Raw genomic sequence first — 26,114 nt, forward strand, 5'->3', positions numbered from 1 at the left:
AATTAATAATTATTTTCCTCCATGCGTCTCTATACAGTTGATCCCGGATATATCAAACTCCAATATATAGAATTATTGCCTAAATCGAACAGTTATAAAATCGCCTTCAAAATTCTGCTCAAAAGTATAGCAATTTACTACGTGTACATCGAACTCCCTTTCACTGCCACATTCGATATATAGAACGCTATGTAGCGCTTCTCTTAATGGCGATGGTGTCATCGGAACATTTTACTGGTGACAAATTTGAAATGGCACTGCTTGGGCAGGTGCTGTCAAACAAGCGATTGAATTTGAAGGGCAGTACATGTCGCGAAGAAAAAAAGGTGCAGGGTGCTTTCAGTTTTTTTGGATGTGTATATGGAAGGCTGATGAAAGCTGTGGCCGTTCGTCATCGGCAAGAGCAGAGCACCACTCTGCTTCAAGAATGTGAGATTCTTCCTGGTCAGATACGCATTCCACAAGAAAGCTTTGGATCTTTTCACTGGGTGGCGCCGGCATGGGATACCGAACTGAAGATGCTTCGCCGCCAGGTTTGTTTTCCTGTAGACACGGGTTTTCCGCAAACGTCATTTTAGGATTTCTGTGAGCGGCCAAAACGAAAACCCCAGCCTCCACTTGGACAGGTCTTTACATTGCACGAGGATTGCAATGTGAGCTTGTTGGTAATGCATCTTGAAGGGGTGCACGGTAGCGTGATTAAAAGTGATTGTCCCGTCTTAATTGCGTTACCGTACACCCCTTCAAGATGCATTACCAACAAGCCCACATTGCAACCCTCGTGAACTTTACTTCTACTAGTACATAGGGCTCTTTTATGCATGTGCTTTGGCGCTGTGTGTGTCCCTGTGTGTCTTCTTTTGTCCCGTCTTTTAATCGCGCTACCGTAGACCTCTTCAATTTACATTACAGTTAGAATTTAACAAAACCACTGCACTCTGCATCCGTACTTCACGTAAAGACTCCAATTGTGACAACCGCATGCAAGACTTATTGCTGTGCAATTTGTAGGTCTGTTCTGAATGCGTTTTATTGTTGCTCACACGGTTACACGCAAGTGGGAGTGGACTTGGGACATTCTGCAAGCTGATAACCACTTTCAAAAATAACAGTGTGTGCGTAGTGACGACAGGCGCAAGTGCTGGAGGGGAAGAGCCGACAATGAAGGGATGTATTGGCTGCAAGATATTGGAGTGCTGAGCAGTACGCAAGACACATAAGCTTTTTAGGGCCTTCGAGAAGAGGACAAGTGATTCCAGCAGGAAGTTGGTTTTGAAACCCAACATAACAGTTCGCCTAGCTCTTTGCCCACTTACAACGATCGGCCGTTTAAATGGAGTTTTGTTCGTATTGTACGGACACATCAATGAGCACAATGACGTGCGATTTGCAGTACAAGTGCACTGCTGGCAGAATGGTGCATATTCATGCAGGCTAGTTTGCTATAGCGGCATGTTCATTTTTACTTTATCTGGAATAAAAATGCACAGTGACTCCTTTGACGTGTGTGAGGCGCACCACAGTCTCTGAATACAGGTGACGTGCACAGGCTTTCATGGTTAGCATTGTGATCAATATATCAACGATCATGTTGCAGTACGAGTGACTTGCAATGTTTAGAGCAAAAAATAGGTCAACTTTTGGGTGTGCGACACAGCCTTAGAGAAGCAAATTGGTAAGTACCTGCTTCTCACTTTCTTGGGAAGCTGTCCGAGATGTACATAGATCTCATATCTTCAGGTAGACATATCTTATGTTTCGAATTATCGATATACCAAACTATTTTGAGATTTCCTTTGAGTTTAATATATCCGGTATCGACTGTAATTGTTTAGCACAATCATTCCATGTGTATTAGCTATGCACATTATCATACTAACGAGTGCCAAATTAACCAAGCGTCACTGTGCTTTTCTTTATGTCGGAGGTTCATGCACTTTCCCTGCATTTTTGTTTGCCAGCCCACATGTGAGATTTTGTTGATGTTTCCCGCTATCCATTTCTCGGGTGTCGCATTCAGGTCGGAAGCTAGCATAGGCTCAAGCGGTACGTATGCTTGTGCAGGGATGAGGATATGCAGAGCATAGCGAGCCTGCTGAGTGCAGCTCCCCTGGCGGCACCGGACTACGCCAACCTTGAGGACTTTGAGGAGGAAGCGTCCCCGCAGGCCTCAGCACAGCTCTCGAGGCTGGCAGCCGACTGCTCGAGTCTTGTGAGCGGCGGTGACAGTAGTCCCACGCCGTCCCCAGTCATCGCCGACAACGACCTCGGTGAGTTGTGACACGGTATTGACTGGTTGGTTGATTGATAAATTGGGTTCAATATTCAAGACATTGTAGCTGTTCTTTACTGTAAAACCAGTCGAGCTCATTCAACTGGTTGTCGCCATCTCGCAACGTACTGAATCTGAGCCCGTAAATCCGAATGGAATGCTCAAAGGCCAACTGCAATAAAACTTCGCTTTAGCTGAATAGGTAATAAACGAGTTGCGTATACTACAGAAGCAACCTTGATAAAGCTGCAGGGCTGGTAATTGTCTAATTTTTTTTTTATTAGCCGCCTTTAAACAGCACCTAAGCAGAAGATGCATGCACGTGGTGGCTGACGGATATGATGCAAGTCCTGGCCCATCGTCTCCTTCTCAGTACGTCGTGGGCAGCCGCAAGCATTGCCTGATCTTAGAGGCCATGCCGAGGCGCTGTGCGGTCTTAGACATGCGTCACTTTTGAGGAGTAGTAATTACCGCGATTATTCTAGTTCTGTAATAAAAGAACGCCTACTTTTGCACGCCTTGTGTGATGCATCCCTTCATTTCTCAGACGTAGAATTTTGTGCTTAGGCTGTTCTGTATCTGCACTTATTGAATCTAGTCATCTTAAGTAAAATTTTGCTGCTGTTGGCTTTTCAAGGGGCCATGAAACACTTTTGGAACATAGTAAGAAAATGTTGCCGATCTGTGGAAGAGGCTCCTGTGAACATGTGAGCCAAATAATATTGCACTGCGTGCAGCAGGCATTATGCAGTCTTGTGTCAAAAGCAGTGAAAAAATTGAGTGCTTTCTCCGTCGCAATGTCATCATGCAGCATCACTGCAAGCTGCTGGGCCCACCGACAGCTATTGGCTGATTTCGTGATGGCTGGAGCATATTGAATAATACAATTATTGCTCACTTGAGGTAAATAAATAAAATATATATGTATATGTCCCTGATCTCAAGATGACAGAAAAACCGCTTCATCTTTGCGTTGCCGGTCTACACATGACAGTTCTGCATTGCTGCACCTGCTGACATGGCCCCCGAGATGAAAAGCATAGTGCAAATACTGTGCCTGCCATGGGGAGCCGCCATGTGCTGCCTCACCACCAAGACGTTCAACCTTTGGACAGGGCCAGCGGGCCATGGCTCCCTTTCACTTCCTTGCCGTCTCCCCTGTGTAGATTCCAGCGCGCTAGTGGAAATGAAAGGAGAAAGAAAGCTGCTCATTTGTCTGATAACTACATTTAACTTCACTTGTGCTTGAAGGATCTGAAAAATTATTGCAGCAGGAGATTCGTGAGGTGACGTAATTTAATACTGATGCCATTCTACGAATACTTATAAAACTGTTTCAGGGCTCTTTTAAGTGAGAGAAATCTAGATTTTCATGACATGTGTAGCTGTTGGAGAAAAACATGTCAGCATGTCACCATCTGTGATTTGGAAAATCATGCTCGGCATGCGGAGTCTCCAATGAGAGTGCACACTCCAATAAACTTGCGCAGTTGCATCCATTCAGTTGCCCAAATTGCAGTCTTAATCTCTGCAATATGTGCCATTTTATAGGCTGTTATGAGATGCGAGACACTTTGCCTGCCAGTTCACAATTAGTACAGTGTGAAACTGTGTGAATATCAAGCTATTCTTTCGTGCTATATGCATATTTCAGATGAGCTTACAAATTTCACCCACGTGTAATAAATAGTAGGAATCTAATTTTGTATGTGTAATGGAAACCCATGGATATCTTCTTTTCTATTGCATTTTACCGGCTGGTACATTGCATTTTCGCAGTCCCAATCTAAAGCCCATTGACTCCTATGTATTATCTTCCCATTTTATACATCACCATTTTGTAATGTTGTAATCTTATGTTGCTTTTGAATGAGGTGGTCATGTAAATTTGCCAGTGCAGATGCAAAGTCACTCTCACATATTGCTACAAAAACTATAGATGTATACCTGTCAAGCTCCACCCGTGGCCTCATCCGAAAATGCCAGAAGTATGCTATCACCAGTCTCAGTAAACGTGTCGCGGCACATTTGTGGTTTTTGCCGGTTCTTTGAAGTCAGCTTTGCCGCCGTACAGTCGTATTATGCGGTGAAGCATATTAAGAGTGAAGAGGGGCCCCTGTCATGGAACACAGCACATGTCCTGTAGTTATGCATGCACGCACGCAGGCACGCATCAACTCCAGTAGCAGTACGAGCAACAAGATCCTGATAGCTGTACTGGCAGCCTTTCTAATTGTTGCCTTTTTCCAGCATGTACTATGAGACAGCTTTAGTTTAGCGTACGCTAAGCAGCGTACATTTTTTACAGTTTTAGTTGGCCTGCGAGACCTTCGTATCTCAGAGGCCATATGCCGTCATTGCGGCTATCTCCCGACTGTAGCGATAGATTGCGCTGACATCTCGAACATTTCTTTCTTAGGCTTCGACTCGTTCGAAACGAGAAGAGATCTCAAAAGCACTACAAGGTTATCCATAATACTCTGTCGTATAAGTGACCTGAGATTAAGTGATTAGCTACGAACGAAATGCATTTTACAAAAGCAACGCCAAATTCAATTCGGAGCAGGCAGCCGGGACCGCCACCATGTTTCACGCAAACTCCACAAACCATGCATAAACGCTAATGCTAAAACTGAGAAATAGCGTGCGTATGCTATATGCTATGGGTCGTTTAGTGTTCTGCGCATGTGCAGTGACAACCCGCAATTTTATAGCATATGCAATGGTATAGCGTATGCTAAACTGAAACTGTCTATTCTTTCCTAGAGTCCCTTAGAAAATGTATCAATGCAGTTTTACTGTACTAATTTCACATGAAGGCACTTCTAAGTGGAATTCAAATGTTTTTCTGCAGGGAAAAAATATTTGACTATAAGTTAAAGAAGTACTGGCACATACTTTCATAGTTGTACCAACTCTACCATGCGCCTCTTGTACCTAAAACAATGGTATTTAGCAAGTGTGAAGGTTGTGAAACACAAGATGCTTCAATTTGATGCTAAAGTTGATCTCAAAATGCTGGACCTGGCGTCATTGACGTTACTCATGGTGTGATGCCACAGAGAAAGATTTGCTGGCCTCGTCTAACAGTTAAGGCTAGGTGTGTTAGTGTTTAAAAGCTGTGTTCGCGTGTGATAGCTGCAGCCATTGCATGAATGGAGGGATTCAGTGTATCACAACATCATGGTGCATCCGCCCTTATCAGTGCCAAAACCAAAGCTGTTTCATAGAAATAATGATAAGTAGGTAAACAGAGGGTCTCGATTTTTGTTGATCACAACCATATAACGCCAACAAGCAATGAAGCCAAGGAAAGCATGGGCTGATTAGCTGTGGTTGAAATTTAAATGTAGAGAATAATGAAGACAAGGAAAGTTGACAAAAAGATAACTTGTTGCTGGTGCGGAACGAACCCACTGCCTTTGCATTATGTGTACGATGTGCTGCCAATTGTGCTACAGCAACAGCCATCTATCCATCCACTAACTTGGACATTTATGTGTACTAGATCTAGCCGTGGGTGCTTTGGCCAGCCTAGCTCAGAGCAATGGCAGGTAGGTGTAGAACACCGTTTTTCGCCTGATGGCGTCACTTGACACATGAACTTGAGATAGGAGGCACATGACTAATAAACCCTCACATGCTACTAATGGCATCAAGGCTGCCGGATTCGAGACTCTTGCTATAAATGAATGAGAAGAAGGGAAACAAAAGGGCTCGATTTGGTTAATCGCAACCATATAAAACCAACAAACAATGAAGCCAAGGAAAACATGGGGGTAATTAGCTATAATTGAAATTGAATTGTAGAAAATAATTAAGGGGGGGAAGCAAGTGTTATAACTAATTGCTTGTGGACTTTGACAGCATTTAAAAAATCTGTGGGCACTTTGCTGAGCTAAACTGCGATAGGTGAAGGCCTATCTATGACTGCCTCTGTTGCTGTTGTCTGGACTGCTCTGCGAACGGACGCCGCCGTGGCTGCGAGCATGGGATGCAATCAAAGCCATATGGCTGCAAGGTTTGTCGCTGATGTGCGCGCACCCCCACGTGCATGTCCACGCTCTCCCACGCACCCACTCGCACAGCGCTACTGGCGTGGCGCTTCCTCTTCTTGCTCCCCTCACCAGTGATCACCGCTTTCCTGCGTCCACCATGGACTGCACTCGGACACTCATGAGCCACTAAAGGCTTATGCCTTAATACAGTCGAACTTTGATACAGTAGACTTCCATTAATTTGACTCCGGTTAATTTGATTTTTCGGTTAATTCGATCTCCACTGATGTAACAAAGTAACAATCTCCACTTATCTAGTTAACAAAATAACAGTACTGGCCCGGACCGGGCCAGTGCCGTTATTTTGTTAACTGGATCAGTGGAGATTGGCCTTCGCTGTGTAGTTCAAACTTGGCCGGTCAGCACGCATGTGCCTGACCCCTATAGCGACCCCAATAGCGACTTCTTTAGTGGCAGTGTCTGTCTCAGTTTAGCTTAGGGGACAGTGAATGCACTGAACACATGTTATGACTCATTGAAAATGCCTATCTTTGGCATCTATAACTTCCTTTCTAGGAAGCTTTCAAGCAATAACCGTAGCTGATAATGTCCGGTTACGGTATTTACCTGATTCCAATGCATGTCCTTGTTTTTTCAAGAAAATTGGACCGAAAATTTCCTGTACTCCAATCAAATACAGGAACAAAACCGTAGCACACAGGTGTACTGCGGTGAAGCTGACTACAAAAAGAAAGTTGTGTGGCGAAGCTGGATTTAGAAAACTGACCACCATTGTGCGCAACACATATTTTTCATGCTAAAAAGTCGGTTGCATGTTACATTGCTACTTTGTTTAGGGGCTTTAATGTAGTTTATACCCTCGTTTTCAACTTTGGACGCATAGAAAATTGGTGCACGTTTGACTTGGGGGGAGCATGTGAGATCGGCAAATACTGCCAGATCAGTTGGCCCTGTGTTTTGGCATTGTTTATGCGCCTTGCTCATCAAATTGTATCGATGTTGTTGGTTCCGTCAGGGTCGAATTAATGGAAGTTGACTTCATAACTAACATAAATATTACAAATATTACGAATTGTAGGATATAACAAAGTAAATAAAGAATGTCTCATTGTTATTACAGTGTTCGCATGTTTGCATAATTCCCATGCTTGCTGAACCACCCTGCTTGCAGCTCGTATAGACATTAACGCTACAGTTCCCTCTAGTAATTGCAAGAAACTTTACGGTGACAGCAAACTCTTGAGCACAAGCAGCAGCTGGTTTTCTTGTGCACGATTTGTAATTGTCAAAGCTTGGGTCAGATTTTGTGGTATTTTATTTGATTCAATTTGATGTGAAAGCTACCTTACCTCAAAAATGTATTCCAGTAAGCTGCTATCTTTCCAAAAGCTAGCCTTTGAGAATGTAATTAGACGTGTAGTGTACATATGCAGCATTTCTGTTACATGACAGAGTGCGTGAATGAATCATTTTTAAAGCATGAAATATGGGCCGCTTCTCTCTCCTTGTAGACCTGTCGCTGCGGAGCCCGTCCGCAGCAGTGATGGTTGTCCAACCACCGCCTCCGCCACCAGAGCCACCAGAACCGGGCGTACAGCTGAGCGAACCCATCGAGGCTCTAGGAGAGAACCGGGAACCTCCGACGGTGAGTTACCTCACCTTTCGGCTGCGCCAGAAATGGTAGGAGCATCGCCTTGGAGGAAGTGGCAACACAGAAACTGCATCTGCAGATATTAAACAGGAAGGCAGCATTTCGTCCTTTAATGCTCAAGAGAGGGCCCCATGTATGTACTGCAGAACAAACTGGATTCATTCTGTGAGGCAAATGTTCTGTGGGACATTTTAGGAGCAGCCTGCTACATTCGTCTACTGATAATACAGACTCGACGGGGACCACCAAAAGATCCAAATAATTGAGAGTCCATAATGCCGGATTTGCCAGAAATAAGTTTATTCCACAAGTGGTCACAAAAGGTGTGCCACATTCTTGGACGGTCACTTTTGGTGATACCATCAATTTTGTGTGACTAGCACAAGACGCATCGATCCCTACAAGAAACACAATTCTTGGCACAGTGCCAAGCACGCTGTCTTATGACAGCGAAAAAACGCTGCAGCCTGTTGAAGCGTCTGGTGCTAGCCACGTGAAATATTGCAAAAGTTGAAAGTATCTTTAAAAAGTAAGGGTCCAAGAATCAGTCCAAGTTTGTCAATGCGTTGCTATGCATGCGTACACGTTATCAATGGGATCAGCTGGCCATGAACTGTGGATGATAAGAGTGGAATTAAACTCCTGCTAATAATCTCGCCAGTCACAAATGCAGCCTTTATGACTTAGTGGCTTAGCTTGTCCTGTGGTTTGGGTGCTGTCAGCGACTACCAGGCTATGCTAGTTTCAGTTTCGAGGCACCAGTGACGTACTCATTGAAATGAAAATATTGCTATTACTGCTCAACTCAATGGCCAATTAGCCCACGGCCATGCAGTCCGAGTCTGAATTTCTGCACAGTGCACTGTAAGGCATCTGAAATTTCCGTCGTCCTTATACATTAAGTCTATGGGGCTAGTGGTAGTGCCGTGGAATTTTTGGAATAGTCAAGCGTGTCCGAATTTTGGGTGCCCGATTTCTAAGTCGGTGAGTGTAATTGGCAGGGTGAGTGGTGAGTGTAACTGGCAGGAAAGGGAGACTATTTACTTGCACTAGCATTTACACAGGGTGTCTACCACTCGGGAAAACCAAGAATTCTCAGGGATTTTAAATAGTGTGGAAATACTCAGGAAAACTCAGGGAATTTGTGCTTCCTTCAGGAAAAATTATCTGTAATTTTATCGAAAGGGAATGAAAGTCGTGGTAATGCTGGCTCGAGTAACAGAGAGGAATCATAACGAATCGTCTTTGATGCTGTGTCATCGGCTGGAGTTGCCAGTGTACAGTCAATTGCCGACTTTCCAGACGCCCGATAATTAAGACTGCGCTCGTATTGTGTACTTCCTCTCGTCCTTCGTCTGGGTTGTGCTGCCCAGGCATAGGAACATGTTCAATCACCAACTCGCCCAGCTTGCCGTGTTAATTCAATTAAGACAGCTTCGTGGAACCACACATACCCCATAGAGTCTCTGCATAAGAGCGTCTGAAATTTCAGGCACAAGAACCCTTCGTACTACGATTTTCCAGACTATTTGCTGTGACTGCAGGTCCAAAATGGCATCAATCAAAGCCAACACTGTCGCCATATTGATTACCTCGCCGCCTCAAACTGGTGCTATCGCAGGCAGTTCCACTGGCAGCCGCAGCCAACACCGTGGCAACGCTAGGCCTAGCTGCTTCAACATTCGCTATTAAGCTTCTTGTTTTTCATTGAAAGAATTCGCCACTGTCAGCAATGGCACCGACTCCGCCTTTGTGGTCCTCGCGATTGGCTTTGAAGCTTGGAAAGCACGGTGCATTGCATAATGCCAGTTCCCAAAAGTCTGCCTCACGTCGATGCAGCAGTGTTGCGCGGTGAAGCATAACAAGCATGGGATGGGGCCATTGTTACGGGACGCAGTATGTATTCCTTAATTATACGCGCCATCTCCTGTAGTACGAGCACCGATATGTCTAATAAATGTACTGGCAGGACTTCAGAGCTTTTTCAGATGTGCCTGTGGTGATTTGAGCCCTTAAGGACAGTAAAAGGCATGCATTCATTTTTTTGAAACTGACCAATTTTTTGGACGTTTTCGTGGCCCCTAGGAAGTCCGAAAAATCGAACGTTGCCTGTACAGCTGACCAAAAGGATACTTCAGATGATCGGTGTGGCGAATGTGCAGCGGAAAGATGACGAGAACAGAAAGGACCCACGCATTGAGGAATGAACAGGATAGGAAGTGTGCTGCCACTTCTTTGAAGGGGCTTGAGCTCAAAAAACAAGGTGTTGGCTGATGTCGACATGCAGGTTTCCCTCATCCAAACCAAAATAAACTCTCTAAAGCAGTGAAATGCAACAATGAGGCATTGTGCGGGAGCTGAGAGTATGTCAGGACAGTTGAGGTTGACTTACCAGTTGTTGAGAGAGAATCTCACTTGTGACAAAGTTCTGGCTTCATACCAATGAGCTTGCTATTAGTTGATAGAAACAGCTCATATTCTAAAACATTTGCTTCTGTATGCATCCCCTTTTTATTTATATTTGAGAATCTTCAACTCAATTTGCAATACGTATTACCATTTTCTTTTCGAAGATATTTTATTCACTGTGCATTTTACTAACCTCTCTCTTCTGTTTTCTTTTTGAATAAAATAAACACTACTCCTTACTATTCGAACTGTATTAAGTCGCTATTCGAACTGGATTTAGACAGCATCAGGCAACATGGTGGTCAGCCTGTCTTGACACAAAACAAAGTTCTGTGTCACCCAGGAAATTTTGCAGAGGCACTCAGGGAAAACCTGCGAAAATCAGGGAATTTGGAAATGTTAACTTGGTAGACATCCTGTTTACGCCCATCTGCGCATTTACAAGTGCTTCTTGGTTCAGTTTGAGTCAGTCTTCCTCAACTAGATGAAGTGGAATACATTTTTGTGCAAGCTTGTGCGAATATTGTATATTTTCAAACATTTGACTGAATATTATGCAATTCGATATTTGCTACAGCTCGAGTTTTAGTATTCAATGTTTTTAAAGTGTTTGAGACCATTGAATATATGTATTTTTTCGTATATAAGCCACCTGTGCGTAAAAATCGCTTCTCCGATAACACCACCTCGGAAAAAAACCATCTAGGCATATAATCTGCGGAAATAACCATTTTTATAAATACAGCCTGCCTTTCATGGCAGTGCTGCCTGCGCTGGATTAAGTTGAACTGGATTAAGCTTAAACAAGCTTAATCTAGGTACTCACCAAAAGTGACCACCAAAGGTGATATTGACACTTTTGGTGAGAAAGTCCCATCTCATAGCTAATAGCGAAGAGCTTAATAGAAGTCAAAGGAAGTCAAAGATGAATTTGGTTACAGTCGCCTACTGGTTTCTGCATCAGGAGTGCTATTCTGGACACTTTAAAATTCTGCCATATTGTCGAATCCTGTAGTCGTGGCATCTTCAGCCAATAGGAGAAGTCCTAAAAGCCGTCATGCCAATCAAAGCTGATCAGGTCACAAATTCGACACTATGGCGATATTTGACAGAAATAGCATCCCGGTTCGATTATTCAAACATTGATACTGCGGCACTGCCACCACCTTCTCTGCTAAACCATTGTATAATAGCAACCAAAGTTTCAGTTGCTGTACGATGTTTGACTCGATTTTTCAGACACATGTGCACAGTATCATTGAAAATGGCAGCCATGAATGTAGCTTCATTTAGGATGTGACCTGTACTCTCACTTTTGGCTGATGATGGTTGTTGGTGTCTCGAGAGTTGTACCACCTCTGCGAATAGATGTTTGTTGACATGGCACTAAACTGTAACTTTTGTTGCTGATACCTGGCGAAACAGTGCTGATTAGGTCTTATAGTCAAGGCAGGTACGGTTGTACACTGCAAACCATCACGGGAGGCTCATGGGTGTGGCTTGAAATGATGCACAAGAGCTAAACTGAGGATCGCAAAAGTGTGACGAGCATGCCTGTTAAGCTCATCTGTGTGGTTACGCAATGGAACGGGTTAAGCTTGTGTGTAGGCAGAAAGCATCAAGCTGAATTTGCGCAACACAACATAAACTGCCGGCGTCGTGCAGTCAAGGTCACGCTTCACAGCATTGCGATGACGCACAGCGGGCGAGCGTGAAACGCTCCCACGACAAGAAACCATCACGAAATTTTTAGTACACTGAAGCACAGCAGTGAGCAAGAGCATGCAAACAAATTTTCTTTGCAGCTTGAGCAGTTAAAAATGTTGAACTCACATTCTTGCATGAAAATATCTGAATAACAGCACTTCGAAAATTAACTGACTTAGAGAATATAACCTTTTTCCTTTTTTGCAAGTAAAGAACAGACATTTTTTTAAAAACTTGTCAAAGGCGCCTTGAATTGCTTTTTGAAAACAGTAGGAAAATGTTGCCGATCTGTCATAGAGGCTGCTGTGAGCATGTGAGCTAGATATTACTGCATTGCATGCATCAGGGAATGTAGGGCGCGATTTTGTACGCGTTCCAAAATAGAACGGAGGTGGTCCGTTCTTTACGTCACGAAATAGGCGGTCCGTTCCGTTGCATTCGTCCGATAGCAGACGACATGAATGATTGACAGCAGATATCACGTCGCAATTGACGTCATGGCGTTCGTCACGGTTCAAATTGACCAATCGTGTGTGGCTCGGTGGAACGGAGCACCTCCGTTCTATCTTGGAACGCGTACAAGGTCGCACCTGTAGTCTCTTGTCAAAGACGGCAAAAAATCAGTTGCTCTCGCTTCTTTCTGCAGTGTCGTTGTGCGGTACCATCGCAAGAAGCTGGACCTGCCAGTGCTATTGGCTGATCTCTTGATTGCGAGAGCATTCTCAGTAATACAGTAATACACTTTTTTTCTGCAAAAATGGGTCCGAGAATTGCCTGCGTGTTACAGTTGGTTACGAAACAAAAACCATGTTTGTGGCGTTGGCAAGAGCTTGCCATCAGAGCCATCAGATGTAGTGTTTGTTACCATCCCGAGATGGCAGCAGAGCATGTTTTCGTGAAGGTTGCTGTCGGTTCATTTTGTGCACGACTATGATCACCTTCAGAAATACTATTGCTTTCGTGACATGTTGCATAAGTCGTGAACAGCCACCAGCGTTTCCGGCATTGTGCCAAGCTTGCTATCTGTGCAGAATGCCAGGAGCACTCTGTTGCATATTTCAACAAGTTTGATGCAGAGTCACGTAAAATCTTGCAAAAGTGATAGTAGTATCTCTAAAACTGATCGCTCGAGAAAACTGCCTTATGTGCTTGGTGCCTGTAGCCAATGAAGCGCAAATAGTGACCATGATGCACCGCTTTCATTATGAAAGTTTCCTTTCTGTGAAGTTAAATTCTACACGTCTTCTCTTTCCTCATCATGAAAGTGGGGTCATGCTATATTTTTCTGTTGGGCGCATGTTAGACCCAGGTGCAATTTTATTAGCGTGCTAGATTCAAGGCCACATTAAAATCCTGTAAACACGGCATGTCTGCAGTTCCAAAAAGACAGAAAAACTATTTGATCTTTGCTTTGCCCGTTTACATGCGACAATTGTGCGTAGCTGCGTCTGCTGCATGTGGGACTGCAAATGGGACTGGTGTTCCAGAGCATACGAGCTGGAACAGGAACATATCACTGAAATTACATTATGGTATCGTTATCAGCCTCTGCATGGTAACAACCGTTAACGGAAACATAAGAAATGGAGGGCTAATACTCGTTGCTCTGTGGCAACTAAGTGGGACTGATGTTTCAGAGCAAAAGAGCGGAGAAAACTTGACAGGAACGTATCGCTGAGGTTTTATTATGACATCGCTATCAGCCTACGCATGCATGCCTGACACTTGGCCCCCGAGGCAAAGCTTTCTGAAGCAGTCCATCCGGCATGCTTCTGTACCCTGTCTGACAGGAGCCCGGCAAGGACCTGCTGTCCTGGAGCCAGCACATGACCAGCGGCTACGCGGGGCTCAAGGTGACCAACCTGACCACCTCGTGGCGTAATGGCATGGCCTTCTGCGCCCTCATACACCGCTTCCACCCCGAGCTCATCGACATGGACTCCCTGTCACCTCATGATATCGCAGGCAACTGCAAAAAGGCAAGTTCCCCTTTTCATTGTCATTACTTCTCATCTTGGTCTGTGTTGCATCGGTGCAGTGTTCCTTTTGTGGATCACTTCTGGGGGACAGTTTCATTTTGGCATGATGTAACGTCTGTTGCTACACCTCATTGAAGCAATGGACATAAGGTTTGCTCTGGCTTGGGCTCAATCCCAAAAAGTTATTGGCCAAAAATGTGGCTCATGTTGTATAATAGAAATCAGCTACAGCTAAGCTGCCCTTGAATGAGAAAGCAGGAAAGGAAAGGTTTATCGAAACCATACAGTTGTGCGATACGGGATAGGTGTATGCAGTGTTCTGCAGCATGAGCATATAGAGTGCGAAGTCTTGTGAATCAGAAATGTGTTGCTGAAGCTCTACAAGACATAACTGTAAAATTTAGAATTTTTTGTGAGGTAGTTCGGCAGCCTAGTGGCAGTTGGTAGTTGGCACACACTTTTTTATCACTTGTTCCATCTTTCAACCGTACTGTTTCCTTGTAACCTGCATACTACAGCCTTCTCTTGTACATTGAAAATCAACTACTTCCACTGCAAGCCTTATTCGCCTAATGGCATCTTGCTCGATTTTCGAATCGGCAGATACTAGCAAAGCGATTGTGTTTAACGAGACAGACAATGTCGACATGATTCTATCAACATTGCTATGTGCAGCTATGAAGGACTAGCATCAAACCTTAGACTTCATCTTTAGCGATGGCCAGGGCTGCCATCAGTCGGGAAAATGTGTGATTGGGCGAAGCTGGCCTTACAATAAGTGTAATGTGTGCAATGGGGTGAAACTAGCTTTACAGCAACAACATAAAAAATTGTGCGCGTCTTTTGCACACAGGCATTTGAGGCGGCGGCGTCCCTGGGCGTCTCCCGGCTCCTGGATCCAGCTGACATGGTCCTCCTGACGGTGCCGGACAAACTTGTAGTGGCCACGTACTTGCATCAGCTGCGGCAGCAGCTGACGGCACCCCCCGAGATGCGGCGGCCCCTGCCTGAGACGGCACGCCCGTCTCCGATCTCCTCTTTGGGCAACGACAAGGCGTCGACGGCCACGTCCACGCCTGCAGAAGCAATAGCAAGCCTCGACTCCACCCCAATGTATGTGCATTGCAAGTAGTTAGATCCATAATGACTGAAAAAGAGGCTAAGTAATAGCAAAGCGGTACGAAAAACCTTGAATGATAATTTCAGTGATAGGAGTAACGAGTTTAATCGTGTTCATAGTACAAATAATAAGCCAAGGTAACGTGGCAGATTTGTAGCACACTGTATTTAACATGCAGAGGTTGTGGTTTGGTTTCCTGAAAATCCATGTTGCATACCCCTTCCTGTTTCTTTCCCACAAATACAGTCGAACCCGGCTATATCGAACTCGCAAAAAAACGCCTATCAGTTCGATATAGAGCATAATTCGATATAAGCCTGCTAATAATTGGATGTCATAAAAGCACATACCATTTATAAAATCACTTTATTGATTAAACTAGCTTAGTTTCGCACGAAATAGTCCTGCATTTTCATCTGCTTTGGAAATTTCGCTGCCTGCGACGCACGCACTTTTCCACATTAAGGAGTCGGAGCAGCTGAGGCCGCAACTTTCCGCATTCGCGCAGAAGCACTGGACTAGTGCGAGCGCACCAATCACTTTGGAGGATGTGGGCCAAGGACCGTCGTTGCTTTCGTCATTGTGCCCACTTTCACTTGTGCTATGTACGATGTTGGCAATGTAGTCTTCGTTTTCGGGCTCTCCCGTGGTCGCGACACATCATTTGCGCTCACAAACTCATCCACCGTTGATTCGTCAACAGCTTCCGGAAATTCTGACAGTTCGCTCCAAACTTTGGCAACACTGGCAACGGCTTCGTCGCATTCATCAGAATTTACGGTCATCACCGAGCACGTGGAAGTCGGCACGGCTGAAGCAATTTCAGATTAACCACTCGTACACGGCCGTGCATACGGGTCGGGCGCCACGGGCACCGGGTGGCGTGTTTGGACGCTTTAGCCCTAATCTCCCCCTTATTCTTCAAGATCGTGCCGAGAGTGCTCCTCGGAATCTTGTGCGCTGCGGGGACATCCGACTTCTCACCGCGTTCGACACGATTTATGATTGCGAGCCTCACGCCGAAAGGCAAATTCTTCCGCTTCATCACGGCAACACTGCGGGAGAAGGCCTACAAGGCGCACACAAAAACAGCGAGACAAGTCGCACTTTCGCCATCTTGCATGACGAGGGCACAAGGGCATCTGATTGGCTGTCTGAGCAAGCGCTGTGGGCGGGCCAGGATCATCTTTTGCAGGGGGGGGGGGGGGTGCCGACGGCTCGTCCGAGGCAGCGCGGTCGGGCGCGGTCACGGTAGGGAGAGCGGTTGGATGGAGCCGCGCGGTCGGGTTTTCTCCGCCACAGCGAGGGAAAGCCAACTTCCGGGGGCACTTTCCGCCGCTTGACGTTCGATATATCGGGTGTCGCTGCTATTTTTGTTCGATGTAAGCGTAATTTTTGCAATATATACTTATTGTAACTATATCGTGTCCAGAAATTGTTCGATATACAGAATAATTCGATGTAAACGGGTTCGATATAGTCGGGTTCGACTGTATAAACAAAAGCATACATTCACTGCTGCTTACAGTTAGCTAAAAACATACTTTCCTTTGCATCAGCAACATTTGGTTTCTTGTGTAGTTTCTGCATTTAACTAAACCTTGGCTTATAATGTTCTTGTTAAGTAGATCTGAACAAGCAGAGACCGCTTACAGGGAACTGTTTTGTGACAAACTACAGTCGAAACCCACAATAATGAAATCCCGCGACTATGAAATTGTCATGACAATGAAATATTTTTGTATCCCCAGCAAACGCCCATAGGATTCAATGTGTTTCGTACCTCTCAACAACAAAATGTCACTGTACTACAATCTTGCATCAACGAAATTTTCTGGAATGTAATCCCACCTATTATCTACTCGCACAAGGCTAGCAGGCTCCAAAATGTACGTAAATGCAATTGCTTTGCACTAAAATTTTGTAAAATACCACCACTTTACACTTGTGTGGGTGCCACCATTTTTGTTTACAAAAACAACCGAACCACGGAAGCGATCATGTGTGCTGGAAACACATCATGGCCGCCATCTTGTTTGTTGATTGCGCATTTGAAGCAACATGCAAGTGGCTACCGACATGTGACAACGGTTTTCGCACACCTAGGGCAGTGCGTAATGTGTGCCTCAGTGAGCAAAATGCAGCAAAAACAAGGAAATCCACGTCGTACAGACGTGAAATTGTTTATGGCACTTGAGATGGCGGTCGCAGCATGCATTGCTACCCATTGGGCCGTGATTGAACAATCGTTCAAGAATATGCATTCCTTGCTTCAAGAACGCTGGTTTTGGTGCCACCCGACAGGCATCGCGTGCGGATTCGGCGCGGGACGTAGATTTGCGCGAAGAGGCCGTAATCTCGATCAACGGCCTTCGGGTGGGGTATTGGGCCTTCAGGTATCAGACACGTTGGTGCCTCCAGGTGGCAGCGTGCTCTGCAGAAATGCTGCTGCATGCACGGAGCGTTGTTGCTCTGGGTCTAATGCCGAATTACACAAAGTCTCGCAAAAGTGATTGTATCTTGAAAAGCAGTTGACCGAGAATACTGCTCCGCGGCAGTACTGCCACTGCTGATGGAAGCATGCAGTGTATTTTGTACTGTCGGCAATGCGGCTCTATATCCCTGAGCAAGCTTGCCAAAATAGGCTAACGGAATTTGGCTGTAAAGTTTCGTTCTGCAGTGCATTACCTATCTGTGCTGCCTCATTTCACAACAATGAAATTCTAGTAAACGCGAATTTTTTTTCCTTCCCTGCCGATTTCGTTATTGCAAGGTTCAACTGTATTCAACTGCACGCCTTTGAAACACTGTCTAGGGGGATCAGCTGGTTTTAGGGTCAGTGTTTCATATGCGAGAATAATGCAGGCAGCAATGTTGGCACCTGTTCAAAGACAACCCTCTCACAGTAGACTATTACTACACTCGCCACATGTTGCATAATGCCAAGAACATGTGGCGTCATCATGCACTTTTGTCACCAGAATATTGTTTCAAAAGCTTGCTGCATTTCATGCTTGATTGATCACTTGTCCAATGTCGAGGGTGCATTTGACAGTTAGATGTAGGTGGTTTGCACCATCGATCGCCTGCATGTCTTGCACAAATCCTACAGGTATTTGAGCTATTCGCGTCGAAATTATTTGGCGCTAATTACTATTTGCTTCAACTTCACTTCAAACCAAAATATTTATATTCTCACAAGGCTAGATGCTTTCTTTGAACAAGTTTTTTGAGACTAGTTCCAGAAGCAGCCGAAATTAGCAAAAGCAAAGTCGCTGAAAAAGTCACTGTTATCCAAAAACAATGGGCTGCTTGGAAGTCTCTGCTGCTCCAAGTTTGCTGCTGTTTGTGTGCTGCATGCTGCACATGTCTATCCTGCAAAACGTTTCATCACTGCAAATTAAAAAAATGTGAGCTGTTCAAACTCGGGGATGGATTTTTACACATTTCTAAGCTTATGGGTAGGCAGTTACATATAAATGTACTTGATTTATGGAAAATTAACGATGAAGCAGATGTGAAAAGGTTTTGCTGTGAGTATATAACAGGCATCATAACACTTACTTATGCAATAGCCTAAAAGCTACATAGATGCAGTAGACATGCATTAATTTGGTTATGCTTAACCCTTTGAGGGTCAACTTTTAAAAAGAAATGCTGCCCCTCAAGGTAGAATTTTTTAATTGCAGATTTAAAATATTCAGTGACAAACAAATATTTTCTGTACTAAACATGCATTGTTTATTCATGAATACAGATGGGCTTCCATAAATGCTTATAACAAATAGAAAATGTACATACACTGAGATAGATATATTCCGATTCGGCACTTGGGTAGTAATGCGCATTGGAGGAATCGCCGCTGGACTCACTTGTAGCAGAGCAGCCAGCGTGCATGCTCATAGCGTAATCGAATCGTGTATGTGAGCGCGCGCAAGAAAACTCTATGGTTGTGCACCTGTCAGAAAAACCAAAGGGGTCGGAGACTTAAAGTAATCCTTCATTCCGTCACCAATGAGGGGCAGTCAGCTTTCACGAGCCGAGCCCCGAGAAAAGAAACGCAGGCACTGCGGCGTGGTTTGCATATACCAGCACTCGCCTGTGAACAGATGTAACAGGGCTCTGTGAGCAACGTACGAATGAGCATCTTGCAGTGACCTTTTGAGAGATTAAAAACCAGATAGACGTCAGTTTTTATAAGCACCACGAACAGACACAGCCTGCAAGACAAAACCAAAACTAACCACCGCACCTTTGCTCGCGTTGATGCGCGAGCGGTTGCTGAAATGCCAGTTTAATGAAGCCATGGAATGGAAACCAAGAAACAACAGAAAAACAGAAGGATTCCTTGTATCCACACAGGGTGGTGGCACTTGCTGGGCTACGAAGAGTTGAAAAATTGGCACATTTTTCTAACATACAGACGGCACCTTAAATATACGGCATTAACCATTTAGGACTTGTTTGCCACGCTGTATGCCTGTTTATGGCATTTACCTTCGTGGGTGCAATGTTTTTCTGTTTAATTTGATCACAACCAAAGGTTCCAGCCAGCATCCAAACATTCATTATTTTGATCCTACAATTGGGTATTTCTGTATAATTAAAACTTGACCAGTCGGCATGCATGTGCATGATCCTATGGTGACCCTAATAGCGACGCATTTAGCGGCAGCGTCTGCCACGCCGTAGCTTAGCGTTGAACGCACGTCATGTCTCGTCGAAAACGCCTATTTTCAGTCTGCCCTAGGAAAGTGATAACGGAAGTGCACAATGAACGATTACGTTTTTTACCAAATCATAATGCGTGGATTATTTTTTTCTGGGAAAATTGATTAGAAATTTACCCGTGAAGTGCAGTCAGATATGAAATCAAAAGTGCATTCGCAACAGTCTACCGGCAGGGCCAGGCTAACGTGCGTCATCTCCACCACCATCACAAGATGGCAGCAGTAGTAGTGCTCGCATAACATGACGACGACGACCCACCGCTTTCAGTTTTCAGTTATGAATGCTCATTCAAAAGATGAGTTATTTTACACTTTAAGCTAGCAGCAACCAGTCGCGTCACATGTTCTTGGTGTTCTGGAGAACTGCACACATCGCAGGATGAACTAGAAAAGTTGTTAGTCTATGTGTGGCACACTATCTCGCTTGCGACTGTTGCAGAGTTGTTTGATAAATCCAGAATACCAAATGCGCAATGGACTGTGTGAAGGACATGTTGCGGTTCATAGACAGCATTGAAGTCCTGTCTGAGGCAGTCGATGGTGGACATTAGGAGGAGATAAATTTTCATTCTGCGAAAGTAAACTTCATTGCTTTCATTTTTTTCTTATTGCCAGCATTGGAGGCATGCTCCATTTTCTTTGCTAAACAATCTGGTGTGTGTTAGATTTATACTTTATTAGCTTTGATGTCATTTCTATGATGGTTTTCTACTTGAACACATAGAAAGTTTGTGTTCGGTTAAGGAACGTGTTAGAATTGGGCAATACTGTGGAAGGAATGAGTGGGGTGTTTTGAAGTTTCTTCTTGCTCTTGTGTAATTCGACCCGCCAGATAATTTGATCAATTTTCTTGTCCCATCAGGGTCAACTAGACCAAGTCAACTGTAGTATAGCTTATGTACAATATCGATCAGGCAATGCCAGAAGAGAGTTACAACACTGATGTATTTGTTTTGAATGTGCAGATGATGAATGAGACTTTGTAAATAGTACTGCATGTCTAGGTAGGAGGATAAAATGACTTCATATTTGCTATGTTTCCTCCGCGCATCAGTGAACATTCTGCATAAAATAATGGATCTACAACCGCAGAGTTATTGCACTTTGCACAGCGATACTAGTGTCACCTAGCAGTTTGCTTAATAACCACAGGGCACAAGTGTGTGTGCAGAAACTTGAAGGTTAACGAACAAGCTGGAGACAGTAGTTGAGGACTGCACCGAGAACGGTAAAATGAAAAGTGTTAGGTGTAACCTTAAGAAACAGGAAGACATTGGTGCATATTACCGGGCATATGCGGGTATCCAATATTCTAGTTGAAATTAAAAAGTATTAATGGGGGGGGGGGGTCGCACAGTATATATGATGTGTAGGGCAGATAACCGGTGGTCTGTTAGAGTTACAGAATGGGTGCCAAGAGAAGGGAAGCATAGTAGGGGACGATGGCAGAAAACTAGGCGGTGGGATGAAGTTAAGAAATTCGCAGGCATAAGATGGTGTTAGCTGGCACAGGATAGGAGTAATATGATAATGAGATGCAGCAGTACCTCATCCTTGCAGCGGACATAAATTTAGGCTGCTGCTGCTGATGATGATGACAGGTGTGCGTAGCATTGTAGATACGTAACCTTTGAGTAGCTTCTCACAGATGGTGCTACATGCAACTGGTGAGCACCACAGCTATACCATAAGGAATGAGTGGGGTGTTTTGAAGTTTCTTCGTACTCAAGTATACTCAGAGTAGCATACTCAGAGCATGCTAATTGCGGTTGGTGGTCATTCTGTGTGCTTGCTTTCTCAAATTGCACGTGTCTGACATGTTCCTGTCAGAAACACCATGTGGATTCACAGCATTCCTGACCAGAGAGCACGGAGCACACAACTTTGGAGAAAGAAAATGAATGTATGAAGGGACAAATTTGCGTTGCACCCTAAGGCTTTAAGGCATAACACTGTTAAGGATGTGCTAGGCAGACAGCAGATGGGCAATATTACACCCCAAAGGGTGTAACACTGTTGAGTGTACTGGGTACAGCAATTGTGAAAAAAGGTCTTCATACAGATGTTGGCAGTTGTGGGTTACGATCTTAATCATGTAAAACATTTAAAACTTGTATGAGGCACATTTATGGTGAAGCATTATTACACTGCAAAGGTTGTACTAGACACATTTATAGTGAGATAAAATTGCACTCTCTATGGTGTAACACTATTATGTGCATAATGAGTGGAGTGATTAGGGGGAACATAAGGTCTATATATATGAGTGGTGGCTGTTTTTGTGGGACAAAATCGCACCATAAAGTATCTGTTTTAGGAATCTACTGAGATGACTCAAGAAATACTGATACATATATGTTTGTGAAATGGTGGTTGCAGTTATTTTTCTGTGACAGAGTATAACTCCTTTAAAGGCATAACTCCTTTAAAATAGCACTTGGGTGGTTACAAGCACCAAGGGTAAACTAAAGTGCCTCTTCTGTTTCCTTGCAGGCCTGTAAGTAATGCCAGCAATGTGCCTTCCACTCCGCCGGTAGAAGCCCTCCCCACCGAAGAATACCCAAACAAACAAGGCTCAAGTGAAAGAATCCCAAATAAACAACAGTCGACGGAAGGAAGTCCAAGCAAAGAAGGATCTACGGAACAAAGTTTGAACAGACAAACATCGACGGAGGAGAGCCCGAGAAGGCGAGAGTCAGCGGAGAGAAGCCTAATAAAAAAGCAAGGGTCATTGGAAAGGATCCTAAATAGGCAGGAGTTGGCGGAGAGGAACTTGAAAAAGCAAGACTCCGTGGAAAAGAGTGCAAGTAGACAAGGTTCGACCGAGAAAAGCCTAAGCAAGCGAGGCTCGTCGGAGAGGAGCCTTAGTAGACAGAGTTCGACGGAGAAGAGCCCGATGGAACAGCCGTGGACCGAGAGAATCCTAAAAATAAAAATCCCGGTGGGTGACAAGCCAGCCATCAAGGATTCACCCAAGGATACGAGTGCCAAGTTGAGCCCGGTTCAGAAGGAAGACACACAGGTGGGCCAGCCGCTGATGACACGACAACAGCTGATGAACCCTTTCGACTCGGATGAAGAAGACACCGAGAAGACAGGTAAGAGCCAAGAAAAAGCAATCGATCAGTCTTTATTTTCTCTTACATGCACGTAGCAACCTAGTTTTATGCAGGCAGGAACCCAGAACCCTTGTTTAAGGGTTGTAGCAGAAGTCAGTTAACATATGGGACTGTCAAGGAACTGCAAGACAAATACTGATACTATTACAATAATTTTTGTTAAGCATAGAATAGATTAACTAATGCATGAAAAAGGAAAGCCTTCTCTAACATAGAAGCATTCCTTTTTTTTAAGTTAAATGGGTGAAAGTGGGGAAACTTCTTTACAAATGAAACGAAGTGGCTGATGTGATGCTACGTGCTAGAGTGTTCTAAAGTGTTGTTGCAACGTACAGAGATAAAAACACATTTATTTTAAAGACGTAGTTCAGATTATGAAACTTGCATCAATAATAAAAGTTCTGTTTGCTGCTTATGAAAATGCTGCTTGCTTATACATGGCTCCTGTACTTCTTGTTATATGTGCAATGAATATTTCAAATATTATGACACCTCCAAAACAAATTATTTCTAATAGTATATGTGGGGTCATGAAACTGCATCAATAACTGAGTGTTGCTTAGCCTTTATGGTAGTGTCTTGTGTTTGTACAGAGCACCTGTATTTTTTTTCATTTTATGCGCTCAATATGCTATAGATATACATTGTTCGTGGTAACAAAGCTAGGAGTTGTGGGAAAATGTACCTAGCAAAATTATGCTCATACTGAGCAGTCACACTTTTTGTTCTAACATGGCCTATAATGGTTAAAATACCTTCGGAACACTTTTTTACTCATAAGAAAGCTGCGGCTATGGAAGCTTCACCAAAGATTGCCCCATAAAATTTTGCATTGGTGGCCGGTAACGTCTATGTTTTATCATGTGGCATAATATAGGTGGAATACTGTCTCCCTTGTGACCCATTTGTCTTAATAATACAGCTTGGATTATGAGACTCGAGGCAATTATACAGTTTGTTTTCTCTATTCAAAACCAACATTTGCATTAATATTAGTTTATTATTAGTTTATTGTTAGTTTATGGCGCCAGATCTACAATGGCCAAAGAGCGCCACCGACATTTGTATTGCTTCCATACCTTCTCTTATGTTGTGCAGAATGGTATTGATGCTGGCTTCTTGTGAAGGCTTTTTCATATAGCAGCATTTTGAAATAGTTACCATGAAGTAGCCTCGCTTGCTGTTTATTTTATGTTTACTGCAATTTAGACTTTAGAATTCTTGAAATTTGCCTCATTTGAAGAGCCTTTATCACTGAATGCTTCTATTTCAAAACCTCATCTGGTTGAAAGTACTATTGTGTAAGGATGCAAGCATTCATTACAATTTAACAGCTGTAATCTTGCTTTTGCCTCTTCATGCACATAATGAAGAAAGAAATCATCCAAAGAACCAGGGTTGACATAAACATGATGAGGAGATAGTAATTTTGTATCTCTTTGAAGGCTTGCAATTGTGGTTGGTGCCATCTTTTATTTTCGCTTCAGCTTATACAGAGTTATGATAAATAAAACGAAAATCTATGGTTGCAAGGAGCAGGGTCCTCCAATACCTTTGTTATGGCCTGGAAACTTCCCAGAAAGTTTCATATAGAGCCAGCAAGTGGCACTACAGGCGCTGGCATAAGTAGAAGGTTACCAGTATGCTGCGACTAACGGCCGGGCTGCATGATCGCCTGAATTCTTCACCAGTAAAGGTGCCTCTTCTAAATATGTTTCAGCATGTTTGCAGAGTGGACATGCAGTGGGAACTTTTGGCAGAATAATTTAGTGTGCAATGTGTTTGGGATTCAATTATACACACCTGCATTGTGTGATTGATGTGGGGCCTCCCTTATGGTAGCATTCCTTGCACAAAAAGTTTCGGTCAGCTGTCTCCACATACACTGTTTTCTAGATAGTTAGATAGCTTAATTATACTTGGTTAATAAGCTTATTGAGTTAGTTTAGTTATTCATTGGTTGATCAGTTAGTTTAGTTAGATTTTGTTAGCTATTTTATTAAGGGAGGTGAGTTATTTAGTTAATAATTTGTTAGCATTGTTAGGTAGTTTTATTAGTTAATTAGGCCTGTCAGTAGTTTAGCTAAGTGATTAATTATAATTATATCTTGCTAGTTGTTAATTTAGTTCTGTCATTCAGATTAATTAAAGTTTGTTATTTGTAGTTGTATTTTACTAGTAGGTTAGTTATTTTGTTCATTTAGGTTGCTAATTTAGTTATTTAGTTTAGTTAGAGTTCAGTTATTAGTTTATTAGTTTTGTTTGTTAGTTTAGTTATTGGTGAGGTTAGTTGGTTAATTAATTCGTTTATTTAAGTCTGGTGCATTTCGTTAGACAGGTTAGCTTTAACAAGTTTAGTTGGTTAGTTTAGCTAGTTAATTTTGGTTGTTTATGTACGGTTTTATGGGGCAAGAGCAACGGAGTTTATGATGCATCAAATTTGATATTGGCGAGTTTATTAGTAAATTAGCTAGTTTTTATTTATTTACTTTATTAGTTATGGAATAAGTTAGTTGAATAATAACTTTAGTTTTAAAATTAGTATTGTTAGTTTAGGTAGGGATTAAATTAGGTTAGTTACCCTTGCATTTAGGTGCCCTAGCAACTATCGACACGCAGGCACTAAACAAATGTTAAGCTGTCGCTATCATGAAGCATGCCGTCACGACATGGGGAAAGTTGTACAGTGCAAAAACTGAAGTGCGAGCAGCTAAAAACAGCAACACAGGCGTTTTATATGTAATTACATAAAAGTATGACATGCAATCAATCTGTAGCTGGTTTCGAACAATAGAGTCGTTCCAAAAGTGTACCTTTTGAATTATGAATTAGCCTGCTGTTACAAATGCAGGTAAACCTGGAAATGGAGCAACACATTGTAGTTGTTTCGAAATTGTTCGCATTAAAAATTTTCAACACTGTACAAAATCTGGGTGCAGATTTGCAGGTTGTGCGAACAGTGTTCACAGGTCAATAATGGCAGTCAACCCATGCGCATAAGTCTGCGCACACAGAATGCTTGTGGTGATCATCCAGTGTCTGCTCCGATGCCCTTCTATTTGCACGAGCGACCCGGCAACAGTGAGCAGAGGCTTGCGCCAAGTAACA

At 43.6% G+C, this 26,114-nt stretch overlaps 1 protein-coding gene across 4 annotated transcripts in view; it reads left to right on the forward strand.

The window, feature by feature from the left end:
* Nucleotides 1-26,114, forward strand: part of Ehbp1 (Eps15 homology domain containing protein-binding protein 1) — a 77,020-nt gene that overhangs the window by 11,389 nt on the left and 39,517 nt on the right. For all 4 annotated transcript variants that reach the window (XM_075675944.1, XM_075675942.1, XM_075675943.1 and 1 more), the window contains exons 6-10: nt 2,065-2,270; nt 7,803-7,936; nt 13,849-14,037; nt 14,891-15,150; nt 22,381-22,985. In XM_075675944.1, coding sequence (XP_075532059.1) covers nt 2,065-2,270; nt 7,803-7,936; nt 13,849-14,037; nt 14,891-15,150; nt 22,381-22,985 — 1,394 coding nt within the window. The remainder of the gene's footprint in view (nt 1-2,064; nt 2,271-7,802; nt 7,937-13,848; nt 14,038-14,890; nt 15,151-22,380; nt 22,986-26,114) is intronic.

This window comes from Dermacentor variabilis, chromosome 11 (genome assembly GCF_050947875.1).
Source record: "Dermacentor variabilis isolate Ectoservices chromosome 11, ASM5094787v1, whole genome shotgun sequence".
Lineage (NCBI taxonomy): Eukaryota > Metazoa > Arthropoda > Arachnida > Ixodida > Ixodidae > Dermacentor > Dermacentor variabilis.